At 32.0% G+C, this 15,960-nt stretch overlaps 1 protein-coding gene across 2 annotated transcripts; it reads left to right on the top strand.

Moving 5' to 3' along the window:
* Nucleotides 1–29: 29 nt before the first annotated feature.
* LOC106064571 (iron-sulfur clusters transporter ABCB7, mitochondrial-like) lies at nt 30–15,259 on the top strand. 2 transcript variants are annotated; one of them, XM_056032195.1, is made up of 15 exons: nt 30–398; nt 1,070–1,132; nt 2,319–2,513; nt 2,712–2,841; nt 3,704–3,890; nt 4,258–4,339; nt 4,546–4,634; nt 4,800–4,887; nt 9,748–9,922; nt 10,024–10,181; nt 10,449–10,612; nt 11,137–11,266; nt 11,938–12,109; nt 12,902–13,005; nt 13,270–15,259. In XM_056032195.1, the coding sequence occupies exons 1-15, from the start codon at nt 222–224 to the stop codon at nt 13,507–13,509; spliced, it is 2,154 nt and encodes a 717-aa protein (XP_055888170.1). In that variant the 5' UTR covers nt 30–221; the 3' UTR covers nt 13,510–15,259. The 2 variants fall into 2 exon arrangements, with proteins under 2 accessions (XP_055888170.1, XP_055888171.1); XM_056032196.1 differs by lacking the exon at nt 30–398 and adding an exon at nt 1,513–1,595.
* The last annotated feature ends 701 nt before the right edge of the window (nt 15,260–15,960 follow it).

Genomic DNA, 15,960 nt, shown 5'->3' with positions numbered 1-15,960 from the left:
TGTAGATCTAAATCACTGACCAGTGTCAAAAGTATACCAAAAAAATAAACATAAGAGACGAAGTCAATATGGGTCGAGGGGATAGATAGGTATTAGAGTTTATATACACTAGAAGATTAGTTGATGGGGTCACAAACTGAGATCATTAGGCTATTTACTGTCTAATGTTACACATATTTTTGTAAATTCTTAAAACAGTCTTAGTTTCTAATATAAATAAAATGGCCAATATAGTGTTTTATAGATTACATCTGTGCGAGATGCACTATAAGAAAATTGTAAGTGTGACAAAAACATTGCATTTGCAATCACATTTTAAAGCATTACATTACCTGAAGGGACCAACAAAACACTGCAAAGGTTTATTAGAAAAATACAATGAGAGATGGATACAGACAGTAAGTTGAGTAAGAGTTTCAATAATTCTTATACTTTCATAATTGAAGGAAAATGCCTAAATACATAGAATAGATTTATTATTTTCTAATCACTAGATTTGACTAGATCTATAACTATACTATTAACTATAGTTTATAATACTTTTATTTTTTGCATCATGCCTATATTTTTATAAATTAATCACTTTCACCTGTTGAACCAGTGGATTGGAACACCGCTAGCTCCCTCTGACTCTGTTCTTCTGTTCAATGCTACCCTAAGGATTCCATCCAGTGTAATATCTGTTTGTCCATTATTTCTTTATAACTGCCTTTTTTTGTCAAGCATTAAGCTGGACTACAGTTAATTGAAATAAACTTCATAGGCCCACATCACAAGATCATACTTGTGAGCACAGACCTTCCTTTTAAGAGTACTAGGAAGAAGAAGAATTTAAAAAAAAATAGATAATGAACATTTCCTTGGGCTAGTCAAGTTGAAAATTTATCAGCTCAGTTGGTTACTATTTATTTGGCTAATAATATATATCTTTTTCAGTAGCCCTTATTTGCTTTGTAAATATTCACAGTCATCTTATAAGAGTTGAAAAAAAACTTATTTTTTTTTGTCAAGTGAAAGGAAATTGTTTTGCTAATTTTTAATATTTTCTAATACAACACTTTGTTTTTAGTCTAAATCTCACAGACACTTAACTGGCAGCAATAATCCAGAGAATCTATCAAGATGGAAAAGGGTATGTCATTCTATTCAGATTAAATATAATTGGACATTATTTGTGTGTGGGGGTGTGTTGTTGTTTTTTTAACAAATTGCATCTGTTTGGATTTTCTTTAAAAGTTGTGATAAAAAAACTAATACCTTTTCTTGAAGAATTTTGAAGTTGATTAAACTTTACAACCTGACCAGCAAGACTAATCATATTCTATTGTCTGATAAACATAAAAGTAAGAAATGTATTTGAATAGGAAGAGTGTAGTATTAAATACTACACACAGATTTCAACTAGAGACATTATATTATGTGCTTTGTGTCTAGGGGAGGTGCGGTGGCTGAATGGTATGATGAATGCATATCTGTCTTGTAGTTAGTGGTGCCTTTCTCTGACTTCAACAGAATTACTCTGAAGATGTCTGGCTTTTCTTGTGGGGGTGTATTCACTGTGACTAACCACTAAGACGTAGACACACACACATAAGGTAACAAGTGAAGAAGCTAAGTCCAAACCTTTGAACAATTCATGAAATAGATGTAATCCAGCAAAGAGGCCGCAGCCGATGTCTCTGTCAATGAGATACGTCCCATCCTTTATAAATCCTATCACCAACTGATTTTCTGTCTCTAAGTAGCCAAGTCCTAGCGTCACTATAGTCACATTCAAAATCCGTCAATTATGGTGCATCTCTACATAAACTAAAAATACTAACTATGTGTCTAACAGTGCTAAAGCGCTTTGCTTCCGTTTTGGGGTACGGGGTTCGAATCCTGGTGAAGACTGGGATTTTAAATTTTGGGATCTTCGGGCGCCTCTGAGTCCACCCAGCTCTAAAGGGTACCTGGAATTTGTTGGAGAAAAGTAAAGGCAGTTGGTTGTTGTGCTGGCCACGACACCGTCGTAAACCGTAGTGCCACAGCAACAGATGACCTTTACATCATCTGCCCTATGGATTGCAAGGTCTGAAAGGGAAACTTAAGTTTTTTTTTACTTTGTGTCTAGGAGCTAGTATAATTGCTAATCTTTGTATCATTCATTATTAAAATAAAGAGAATATTTAGAAACTAAATACACTCCTACTTAAATAATATAATATTTTTTTGTTAGGAGAGACATGTACTGTTTATTGTGTTAAAAGCATGTTTACTCTGGAAGTTTTTAAGACATTTATATGTTTCATTTTCCTATTGAAACTTTTTTTTTACAGTTTGCTATAAAATTTGGATTACAAAAAAGAAACTGGCATCCAGGAGCCTCATCTTTATCTCCCCTAGAAATTGAAAGCAGCAAAATACAGTATAAGGATATGCTTAAGTCTATGCTTACTTACATTTGGCCAAAGAATAATACAGCTTTTCGAATTCGAGTTATAGTGGCTTTAGGTTTGCTAGTTGGAGCCAAGGCAAGAACTATAATTTTTTAGATAAACTTTTGCTGTCGTATTAAACATTAAATGCAAAACAAGGGAGGAAGGAGAATTATTTTAACCAAAAAAAATTTAATTGTAAAATTATGTTGTTTATATTTGGCGTTGTCATAATATAAACAACAGCTAAAGTGTGTGTTATAAAATTATTACAAGCTAATATTTTGTCCTTAGGCTGTCAATGTAACAGTTCCATTCATATTCAAATATGGTGTTGATTATTTAAACAATCCTGACAACTGGCTAAATTTACAAACTCCGGCAAACACTATTTTCACTGCTGCCTTTGCTATTATGCTTGCCTGTAAGTAGTTTGATCGTTGGCTTTGCAACTTATTTTTTTAAAACTTCAGTTCAACAGTTATACAATTTTGAACCTATTATTGTTTTCCATTCTCTGTATTTTATTTTTTTTTTCTTTAAAGATTAACATTTTCAGTTAAGAAGGATCTAAAACTTAATATTTTAATATTATGGATACCCAAAAATAATTATACACGTATAATATTGTTATGATTTTCTCTGTCAGGCCTTCTGTAAACACTGCTCATCACAACACATCTATCACAAGAACTTGACAACAAGAGTCTCAAGTAACAATGTGGCGGTTTAATGACAAATACATCAACAGCCAATAAAACACTATTGGCTTCACTAACTATAAAAATGCTTTAACACAATAGAACTGCCTACTAAACACTACTAGTCTCTCTAGCTCATACAGCTACATTCTCAAGGACTCACATGGTACTGCACCATCCTTACTCCTTGCTGTCCTGGACTCAACTGTCCTTTCTTACACACTGTCTATTGTCTGTGAAGGCTTTCGATCACATGACCATAACACGGGTCATGTTTGCGTGTATTAGCAGTACTGTCCTTGTCTATCAACAGCCATTGACCTGAATCGTGTGTGTCAGTAGGCCACACACACATTAACATCTACATTAACATATCAGTCCGCCACTGGAGTTACAACAGTATTTTATTTACATGTAAAAAAATTTTTTTTTCAAAATAAAGTAATGTTAACAATAAATAGCATTTTTAAAGTAGTTCTGTTGAAAATAAAATATTTCAGTGTTGAAGAGATATATTGTTGATTTCTAATTGGTTATATAATGGATTTATAAATGTCATTTATAGTGAATGTTTTAAATGTACAGATGGAATTGCTCGAACTGGTGCTGCAGCTTTCAATGAGTTGCGGAATGCTGTATTTGCTAAAGTTGCACAAAGTTCTATCAGAACAGTGGCTCGAAATGTGTTTTTACATTTGCATTCAATGGATTTGAACTTTCACCTTTCAAGACAAACTGGAGCTTTATCTAAGGCAATAGATCGAGGAACAAGGTATGCATTTCAAACTGTTAAGCTTTCAAATACCTCTTTTTAACCTGTATCAATATATTTTATATTTTAATATTTGTATGTGTGAAATTGAATACACTTTATGATATAAATATAGTACCTTAGCTTCATGATTATCATTCAGACTTTTGTTTAAAATATATTTCCAACAATGAGTGCATAATTGCAAGCAATGTGCAATGAAAGAATCTGGAAGCAACTAGTTAAACAAAAAACTGACGCTTTTTTTCTTAGCAATGAGTGTCAGCTATAAAGTTTTATTAAATATATAGTTCAGTGGATATACCATGGTAGAAGACAAAGTTCCTTAAATTTTTTTTATAAATGTTAACCATTTTTTTTTCCTCAGGGGTATTAATTTTGTGCTAAGTGCTTTAGTTTTCAATGTTGCCCCAACAATTTTGGAAGTCAGCCTAGTCAGTGCTCTGCTGGTAAGGGATACTATTCTTTCTCCAACTTAAAATATTTTGTTATTTTATTTTGCTTTTAAACACTTTGATTTCTAATTACTTTTTGATACAAAAAACCTTGAAGAGTAACACTTGATAGTTATTTAATTATTGAACTGTATCCTTTTGTTACAATCTATTATATAAAGAAGTTTTTAAAATTATTATATTTCTTTTCATCATGTTAGTACCATCATTGTGGTGGAAAATTTGCATTGGTTACGCTGGGATGTGTTGCCTCTTACACCATTTTTACTTTGGCTATTACTCAGTGGAGGTTTGAATCTTAGAACATTAATTGTAGCATATACAACTTTTGTACAAATAGCTTATAGCTTAACTTTCTATTTAATGTTTTCAAATACTGGCAACTTTTGATTTTTATTTCATGAATTTAATAAGTGGATAAAAAATAATTAGAGCTTTATATGTTTTTGTTTAGAACAAAGTTTCGTGTGATGATGAATAAGGCAGATTCAGATGCTGGGGCCAAGGCAATAGATTCCTTGATCAACTATGAAACAGTAAAGGTAAAGGAATATGTAATACTTTAAACATTCTAAAAATTATTTAAAGAAAAAACATAAATACATAAGGCAGGTAAAAATGTTCTGTAGTCACAGATTAATAATAAATTACTGTAGACGTTACTATTTAATAATGATAATAACTAACTTTTTATTTCCGTCCGATTCTTTGCTTTCGCATAAAACATAAACAACAAACAATGACGTAAAATCTTCTAATATTAACACATCCTTCCTTTTGAAGCTATCATCACATCCTTCCTTTTTAAGTTCTTAATACTTATATTTACAAGGAATTTTGACAACTCGACCACTTCTGGTTGTCTTGACCGGCACAGCAAGTTCTCTAGATGTTGGTTTATAATTGTCTGTTTCTTTTGTTCTAACAGTTTGCTGATCATTGTCTTCGTCGGTGTCATAGTACCCAGAGATGTCTTCTTCATAGCTCTTGTTTAAAAACCGTTGATTTCGTCTGTATGTTTTCCCATCATTTGTCTTTATGATGTAAGATCTGGGTGATGGATGTTTCTTAATGACGACTGCTTTCTGCCATGTTTGTCCTAGACGAACTCTCACCTTCTCCCCGACAGAGTAGTCTTTAGGTAACCTTGCTTTTGCATCGTACCTCACTTTGCTTTTCCTCTGTCGTTCGTTGAGTAATGTCTCTGCATTTTCAGCTACCGATGGTTTCAATAGTTTGGGATCAGTTGGAATGATGTCCCTGAGTCTTCTACTCATCAGCAGTTGTGATGGCGAATAAAGCAGTCCGCTTATCGGAGTATTTCTATACTTGAGCATAGCGAGATATGGATCTTTCCCACTTTTGTATGCTTTGTTGAATATCTGCTTTACGATACCAACATACACTTCACTTTGTCCATTTGATTGAGGGTACCTGGGACTTGATGTTGTTATCTTGAAACCCCATTCAGAAGCAAACTCTCTATATTGATAGCTATTGAATGGCATATTGTCGCTCACTATTTCTTCTGGTATGCCATGTCTAGCAAAAATACCTTTCATTGCCCTGATAACACATTCTGCTGTTTTGTTCTCCAGTCGTTTTATTTCAGGGTATTTAGAGAAATAGTCCACAACAAGCAAATAGTCATTGTTTCGCCATTCAAACAAATCTGTCGCAATCTTTTTCCATGGTCTGTCTGGTACAGCATGAGGTAGCAATTTTTCCTTCACATTATTTCTTTTGAACGTTGCACATGTTGCGCATTTCATTATTGTCGAAAAAATATCGTTCGACAATCCTGGCCAAAACACACTCTGTTTTGCCTTGGATCTGGTTTTCTCAAGACCAAAATGACCTATGTGCAACTTGTCGAGAATTTCATTTCTCATACTTGAAGGAATTATAATTCTGTTCTCATAAAACAATATTCCATTCTCTTCATGAATACTGTCTTTAAATGACCAATATACTTTCACTGTTTCATGAACTTGAGTTTTTATCTTTGGCCAACCTTCTCTGACATAATTAATTACAAGTTTTAATTTAGCATCAGATTCAGTTTTCCTTCTAATTTCAATAATCTTCTGATCACTTCCCGGAAACTGTGCTGTTGCGCTATGAATTCTCATAACCATGTCATCATTTGATTTTGATTGTTCTTGACCATTGATGTACGCACGCGATAACGTATCAGCTATTTGCATTTTTGAACCTGGAGTGTAAGTTACTGTTAATTGATATCTCAACAGTCTTAACATCATCAACTGAAGTCTTGGTGAAATTTTATGTAAAGGCTTAATCACAATAGTTTGCAAAGGTTTGTGATCTGATTGTACAGTCACAGTTCTTCCAAAAATATAATGGTGAAAATGTTCAGCTGCAAACACTATAGCTAACATTTCTTTTTCTATTTGTGCATATCTACACTCTGTTTCTGTCAATGATCTTGACGTATACGCAACTGGTTTATCTTCTTGCATTAAACATGCTCCCAACCCTTTAGAAGAAGCGTCACACTGAATAGTAACTGGCTTTTCAGGGTTAAACAATTGCAGAACTGGAGCTTCACTAAGTGTTTTCTTTATTAGTTGGAAAGCATTTTCTTGCTCTGCATTCCACTGCCACAATACATCTTTCTTTAGCAATTCACGCAATGGACTGGTAATTGTGGACATGTTTGGAATGAAACTTGACAGAAAGTTCAACATCCCTAGCAGTCTTTGAATTCCTGTTCGATCTTTTGGTGCTGGCATCTCCATTATTGCTTTGATTTTAGCTGGATCTGGACGAATACCATCTGCTCCAATTTGTCTTCTGAGATAATTAACACCAGAAAGTTTATATTGTATCTTGTTCTTGTTGAACTTTACATTGTTCTTTCTAGCTCTCTCCAGAACATTTTCAAAAATTTGATCATGTTCTTTTTCAACTTTTGCTGCAATCAGCATGTCATCTGACATGATATGTACACCTGGGATGTCTCCGAATACTTGATAAGCATGTTTCTGTAATACTTCACTAGCTGAGGATATACCAAAAGGCATTCTCAAGAATCTGTATCTTCCAAACGGAGTATTGAATGTACATAAATAAGAGCTTGGTTCATCCAACTCTACTTGCCAATATGCATCCTTTTGATCAAGTATACTAAACACTTTTGCTGCTCCCAGTGAACTATTGATTTGATCAAATGTTGGTATAGTGAAATGTTCTCTCATTATATATTTGTTCAGTTCTCGGGGATCTAAACACAACCTCAAAGAATTATCTTTCTTCTTTGCTATAACCAAGTTATGAACCCATTCTGTTGGTTCATCAACTTCTGTGATCACTCCATCTTGTTGCATTTGTGTGAGTTTTCTTTTTAATTCTTCATAGAGTGATGGTGCAACTCTGCGCGCACATTGAATAACTGGTTTTGCATCTGACGTCAGTTTAATGTGATACTTCATTTTGTATGTACCGAGTCCTTCGAATACTTGATTATATTTTTTCATCAACACTCGTGGAACTTCATTTTGTTGCTTGACATCGTGTACTTCGACATTTCTCTTTGCCTCAATTAGTTTTAAAGCAATAGATGTCTTCAGACCTAGTATAGGATTTATACTTTTCTTGATCACGTACAGATCATCTTTAACTTCTACATCGCCGACTTTAAATGTGACCGATGCAACTCCCTTCAGTTCTAATGCTTCATCCCCCAATGCTCGTAGGGTAGTATTTGAATTCTTTAACTGAGTATCAGTTTCTAAATTGTTCCACGTTGACTCTGATATCACATTAGCTTGTGCTCCTGTGTCAATCTTCATTTTGACTATTTTTCCCATAATATTGACATCAACCATCCAAACTTTGACATTGTTGTCAGTACCAATTGCCTCAAACCACAACTCATTTACTTGGCTTGACTGACTTTCATCTTCCAGTAAATCAACAGCCTTGAAGTGTTTCGAACGACATTTTACAGCGAAATGATTTCTTTTTTTACATTTTCGGCATGTCTGTCCGAATGCTGGGCAATTGTATTTTCCGTGAGATCCACCACAAGATCTGCAATCTCTAATGAAACTTGTGACATGATTCTTTGCCATATTTTCCTGTGAGGTTTTGACTGGCTTTCTATCTTCTGTCTTCTTTAATTTATTAGCAGCATCCACATGTAGTCCTTTCATATCTATCATTTGGTTCTGGGTATGCTCGTCAGCATGAATTATGCTTGCTGCCTTCTCTAAAGTTAAGTCTACATCTCTCAGAAGTCTCTCTCTCACTCGATCCGACTGTATGCCACATACCAATCGATCTCTGATGAGTTCATCTCGAAGGTTGTCAAACTTGCATTCTTTTGCCAAATTCTTTAACTCAGTATAATACTGTTCAAACGTTTCTCCGTCTTTTTGCTTTCTTGAAAAGAATTTAAATCTGTCATACACAGTGTTGGACTTAGGCAAAAAATGATTCTGAAACCTTTCAATTACTTTGTCTACAGTCTCATCTTCACATACTTGAAAAGTATTGTAGATGTCTCGAGCGGGTTCACCGATCAGGTGTAACAATAAAGCTTTCTTCACTGGCTCAGGCTTCGTATTTTTTTCAGTGGCAACCATAAACAGTTCAAAACTTTGTCTCCATTTTTTCCATCTTTCAGATAGATTACCATCCAGTGACAACGGTTTAGGAGGATCGAATAATTCCATTATTCGTACAGATTCTAGATTCTATGTCTAGATCTAGATCTAACAACATGAACTAACGACACCACAAATAAAATGTACTTTTAGCAATTTAGAAATCACTAGATCTAGAGATCTACCTGTTACCAGCACTTTAAAGCAATGTGACACTAGATTTGACACCTAATCTAACACCAGATCTGACACAAGATCTGAAAACAAATCTGACACCATGTTCTGTAGTCACAGATTAATAATAAATTACTGTAGACGTTACTATTTAATAATGATAATAACGAGACTGTCTTGATCAAGGTAGACATATATAACTAACTTTTTATTTCCGTCCGATTCTTTGCTTTCGCATAAAACATAAACAACAAACAATGACGTAATATCTTCTAATATTAACACAAAAAAAGAGTTAGTTTCTTTAGCTGGTGACTGCTTATTATTTATTTTATGCTTCCCATCTGTTTAAGCAAGATGTATATATTTACAATTGACTATTTACAATTGAAAAAATCTTTATTACCCTTTAAGAAATTTATTTGATAATTGTGCATTACATATAACAATATTGGGTGCATAAGGTTATGTTATCACTATTTAGAATAATTCCCCTTGTCCAGTAAGTTTATTTTGTAATGTTGTGTGAATCAAGAAAGCTTGTTATCCAGGCTTGAACTTTGCTTATGTACTACTTATTTCTGTTTGTTCTCTCAGTATTTTAACAATGAACAGCATGAGGCAGACAAATATGACAAGCAATTAAGAAAATATGAAGTTGCTTCCTTAAAAACCACAGTAAGTCTGGCTTTGCTAAACTGGGGACAGAATGCTATTTTTAGTGCTGGTATCACTGCCTTGATGATAATGACCAGCTATAATATTATGGCAGGTAGGATTATAAGTTAAAAAAATTTTTCTATTTTTTTTTCTCCATTGGGTGTAAAGAAAAACAAAACAAAATTTATTTTTTGTTTTGTTATATTTTAAAAGGTACAATGACTGTTGGTGATCTAGTTATGGTGAATGGTCTACTATTTCAACTATCAATTCCCCTGAATTTTCTTGGCTCTGTATATCGTGAAGTTCGTCAGTCATTAATTGATATGCATACAATGTTCAGTTTATTGAAAATGACGCCAAATATTCAGGTAAAACTTATTATGATAAATTGTTATTGTAGGTTTAACAATAAAAGCTGAATTTTTATTTATTGTTGTTATTGCTTAAATCTGTTCAACTTTATAAGAAAAAAATGAGTTGATATGTAAACTGAAAAGTTTTTCTGTTTAAGTCAAATTTTAATGCCATATACAAAATTCTAATCAGGCTACAATTCTATCTGATATTTAAATGTTTGAAGATTAGGTAAGAGTTGTCATTGATTAAAGAATTTTCAAATAAATTTTTGATCCCAGAATCATTTAAATGCTCCAGTGTTGCGAGTGAGTCAAAGTGAAGCTGCCATCACATTTCAAGATGTTTATTTTGAGTACGTCAAGGGACACAAAGTCTTGAGTGGACTGAGCTTCAATGTACCCACTGGGAAAAAAGTGGCAATAGTTGGAGGAAGTGGATCTGGGTGAGTTAGGAAACCTTCTTCTCTTGTGTCTTGAGATAGTTCAATCATTTTACTTTAAATCCACCTTAATTTAACTATTGAACTTGCCATCTGCCCAAATTCATTAAACAAAAATCAATATCATTTAGAGAAAATGAAAATTAGATATACTCATTTAGATAAGTTATAAAAATCATAGTTATGACTGTCAAAAATGACCCAGATATTTTTTTTATCCGAAGACCTAGATGAGTCTTTTTAATGACAGTACCATGGTCATGCTTGGATAAATGTTTTAGTTATAGACATTTGAAAATAAATGTGAACATTATTGTCAAGATAAAGTGATAATTGTTTACTAATTTCTACCAGATCAGATAGAAGTGAAAAGAAATATTTGTATCTAAGAGAATCGACCAGTAAATCCCTTCTTCTTAATACCAATAGCTTTTACCTCCATGCTGTTTTGCAGGCTTCATCAGATATAAGCTAATTAAAATGTAATGTAATGTAATTATTCATTTTCTTGACTATATTTATCACAGGAAGTCTACCATAGTTAGACTCTTGTTTAGATTTTATGATCCCCAAAATGGAAAAATATTGATCAACGATCAAGAAATACAGGCAGTTAATCTTGAGAGTTTACGCAAGGCTATTGGTGTTGTTCCACAGGTAGAAATTTTATTAAATTTTTGTTTCAACTTTTTAATTATTTTTTTTTTCAGTAATTTATAATTTTCCTAAAATGATTTTCTAATGGGTTCTCTTGTTCAAAAGGACATGTCTTGTAGAAATAAATGTTTTGATATTTTGATGAAATGAAAATCATTTAAAATGGTTTAATTAGTGTTTTTTTAAATTGTATAGTACTACTGTTATTTGAAGGTGAAATACAATTCTCTCTGACAAAATGAATAAGCTAACAACACACATCCTACAAATATAGAATGCATATAATGAGTGGGATGTTAATACAAGTTATACTTCATTAACAAAATAAACTTTAAATAAAAAAAATAATCTATTGCATTCACACAATTGGAAAGTAAAAAACACTGAGAAAAATTAAGATATTAGACTTGTCTTTACAAATTTTCTTCATTTTAGTAAGATAACAACTTCTCAAAAAGTAAACCTAAAAATACTTAGATTACTGTTTGTCACATTGAGTCTCTTAAAGAAGTAACCTTTGATTGGAGAGAGTTTTTTAACAGAATTTCTTACATTGTGATTTTATTTATTTTTTTTCTAATTAATGCCCAAGAAAATATTGTGTTTTTTCAGTATTCGAAATGTGGAGGATAGTTGAACTAAATTAAAAATGTTAACTTAATCTATTTCAGGACTGTGTGTTGTTCCACGATACTGTGTATCATAATATAGCCTACGGCAATTTGTCAGCCACTCAAGAGGAAGTGTACAAAGCAGCTCAGATGTCTGAAATACATGAGGCAATACTAAAATTTCCTAATCAATACCAAACTCAAGTTGGAGAGAGAGGACTGAAGCTTTCTGGTTAGTATTATTGCATAGAAGTTGAAAAGAAAATGATTATTAGCAATGACTGACTTCTTAACAGATTTTATTATTTCAATAAACAGACTATTTTTAATGTTAATTTTCAAACTTTTAACTCTTTCTCTCCTAATCGTTGATTTGACCTCATTCAATCAAATTAATGTTTAATTTTTATAAAATTTATTTTGTGTTATATAAAAAGAGCATCCATTTCCCTTTAATTCTATACCAAATAAAACATTTTCTGACATCAAACGACAAAGCTATTGAAGCTTAATCATAACAGGGTAGTGAAATGGTAATGATCAAAATGAAGAATTTGGTCAAAATGTGGAAAAATATTTACGGAGAGAAAGAATTAATCAAACATAATTACAGTGCTTTACAAATGTGAACACTTTCTATTGCAAGATTGTTAGCATCTCAAAAACTTCTTGAAATTAGTTAAAAAAGATCTGTTGTTTAAACAGTCTCTGTCATCATCTCAAAAACTTCTGGAAGTTTATTAAACAGTCTTTATGTCTGAGTTCCATTGCTCCAGCATGTGTGGCACCAGCTTATAATGTTTGAAATTTTTGGTATTGGTTCTGGATTAGCTAGCAGCAGCAATTTTTGTTTATAATAAGGACTAGGAATCCTACATTATATAATCTGGCCACTTTAAATTGTTTGCTACATAATTAGTTCAATATCTTTTTGATGTTAAACTGAACTTAAAAATAAATTCAGTGTCTTCTTTTGTTAAAAGAAATAGTCAACTCACTTGATCTATTGAATCTCTATTTACAGGAGGAGAAAAGCAAAGAATTGCTATAGCTAGGACAATATTAAAAGATGCCCCCATTGTTATTTATGATGAAGCAACTTCTTCTCTAGATACTATTACTGAGCAGGTAAGCATTGAAGGTTTTAGACTACTACAAGAAATTCTTTGAGCTGGGGAACTTAGGTGGGCGTGTGTGTGTGTGTGGGGGTGGCTTACAGAAAAAATGCAGTAGAGTTTTGTACAGAAGAATTTGAACGTCACTGAGAAATGTATAAACTTAAGATTTAGTTTAAGAATGATCATTTAAAAAAAAAATCTATTTTACATTAAAAAAAACAACAACTACAGAACAAAAAACAAAATAAAAAACTTGTTGTTTTTGTTTCTACAGAACATACTTCAAGCACTTCATCGAGTGACACGCAATAAAACCACTATTGTCATTGCTCATCGACTTTCTACTGTTGTTGATGCTGATGAGATCCTGGTCTTAGATAAAGGGCGTGTGGTGGAAAAAGGTTCACACTTTGACTTGATGTCAAAACCAAACAGCATCTACTCAGAGCTTTGGCTTAAGCAAAGTTCTGATTATAACAATAATAACTCTAATGATGACACAAAATTAAGTTAAGAATATCTTTGTTAAGGAAATAGATATCAGAAGTCTTTAACTTTATCTTTAACATTTAACTAGAAATATAATTTTGTACATGAATAATTTACTTTTTTTGTATAGTATGCTTTTATTTATCTTCCCTAAGACTGTGTTATTTTTTATATTATTCTAGTTTTTAAAAAGTTATATTTTAATGTGCTGATGATTTTATTCAAACTTGTATCCTTCTAATAAAGTTTGCTAAACTTTTTAGTTCAATGAACTTAGCTATTGTTCATAGAAATATTGTGTTGTTTTATTGTCAACAAACCCAAGCATAGAAAGGCGCATGCTGTTGTTTTTTTTATTAACTGACTAGGATTACACACACAATAGTTTTAAAAAATATTGTATTACTTCAGGAAATCAGAATATGTGCATTTTCTATCCATACTATATTTAAATGTTTGATTGATCTCATTCAAATATTTGTGATGAATGCCATGTAAGTAATGTTATATATAAACTTAAAATTTTTTTTATTGTATTTTACAAGTGTGTTTTAGCAAAACTAGGAAGTTCAGAAACTTTCAACATTGCAATTCTACACATATTATTTCCATAATTTAAAAAAAAAAAATGATTGCATGCATGACCAGATCTATTATCATTCTAGATATATTATCAACCTCTTTTTCATTGATCGCATAATTTTGTCAAAGTGCTTTTCTAAATATTTAATTAAATATTTTCTAATGTGTTTTATTGGCCTAAAAAATTAGGTAATTATATTGGCTTTATATCTTTTCCAAAGCATTATGAATTGTGCAGTGTATTAGAACTTGTATAGAATGTGTTTAAGAATAAAGATTACAACTGACTAATCATCAATTTATTGAGAAAATTTACCAGATTTATAAAAAAAAATATTTGCATGTTAATTTATATTAATATTATGTACTAAGCCAACAAACTATGCTGACCTATGGGTGTCAAACTACATGCTGATGAAACAAAAAGATTCTTTTTTTTTTAAATCTGGAGGATCCAATTTGCTTAGTTGTAAAATGTTTTACATGTTTCGGATGTTCCTTCAGAGTTGAACATAGTTTAGTTCCTAGTCCAAACCTCCCGCAGGACGAAGGGGGATGGGAGCGGGCAGGGTTTGAACACAGGACCATCGATAAATCCAAACGACAGTCCAGCACGATCAGGCAGTTCTATGTTACTGCTAGGTGGAGTTGTTGAATCTGAGGCTCCATGGTTTGTGTCCTGGTCAAGACTGTCCTTATTTCGCTTTTTTTCTCATTAAAAATTTGGTCCCTAGTGTTGCCTTTTCGTAGAATAGTTTATTTTAATTTTATACTTATATCTCAGCACTGACCTATCAATACTAGGCAAATCATCTAGTCAACACAAGCACTATGAAGAGTGAAAGTATAAATTAAAAGGTTTTTAGACAAACAGCATTTGTTGTCTTAGTTGTCAACTATAGCTAACATTGGTTGGATATCAAATTTTGCTTTTGCAAACATTTTTTAAAATGTCTCCTATGTAATAAAGATTATGTGATTAGAAAATGAAAATGATTGAGAAGATAATTAACATCAGTACTTCCCAAATGGCATTTCTCGTATTCATTTTGATCTTTCAAACTTTACCCAAACCTCAATATTTGATGAAATTCTTACCTATTTGTTCATTTTGTTATTGCTGAAAATAAAATTGTAAGACAAATTTTCTCATGGATAATAAAGATTATTATTATTTCATTCTAATTTAAAAACTTGACTTCATGTTGAAGAATAATAATAATAACTTTTTAATATTAAATGTAAAAAAAAAAAGAAATTACAATCGATTTTCATAGGGAAAAGAAGGAAAATATTGTTTCTGTTGCTGGTGAGACCATTGAAATATTGCAAACTTTTAAATACCTTGGTACTATCTTAGACATAAATTAAATTTTTCTGGAAATACTGATTATATCCGCAAACAAAAGGCAGCAAATATTACGATTACTTAGTGAAAAGGCCTTGGTGATGTTTTATCATGCTCTAGTCTGCAATATTTTAAGTTTTAATATCACTGCCTGGAATGTCAATCTGAACATTAAAACAAAAATAAAATTCATAGAATCCTAAATGCTGCTGGTAAAGTCATTGGCAAAAACAAACCCCATTTGGACAGCTGTGTGAGAAAATAAGAAAGTTAAAAAGATTCTAGAAATAAAAAATCACCCTTTGGGTCATGATTTTGTGATTTTACCATCACAAAAGAGATACAAGACACTGATAGCAAAGACAAACAGACACATAAAAACTCTTTTGTTCCCCTGGTAATCAAATCATTAAATAAAATTCAACAATCTGATATAAAATTTGTGCATGTAAATTATGGAGTCTGGTGTGAATGTTATTTTGGTTTTCTATAGTTATAATGTTTTGTGTAATGCACAAATTGTAAGAAATTTCCTTATGGATAATA

The sequence above is a fragment of the Biomphalaria glabrata genome, chromosome 6 (genome assembly GCF_947242115.1).
Source record: "Biomphalaria glabrata chromosome 6, xgBioGlab47.1, whole genome shotgun sequence".
Classification (NCBI taxonomy): Eukaryota; Metazoa; Mollusca; class Gastropoda; family Planorbidae; genus Biomphalaria; species Biomphalaria glabrata.
This window is presented reverse-complemented; position numbering and strand designations above follow the sequence as displayed.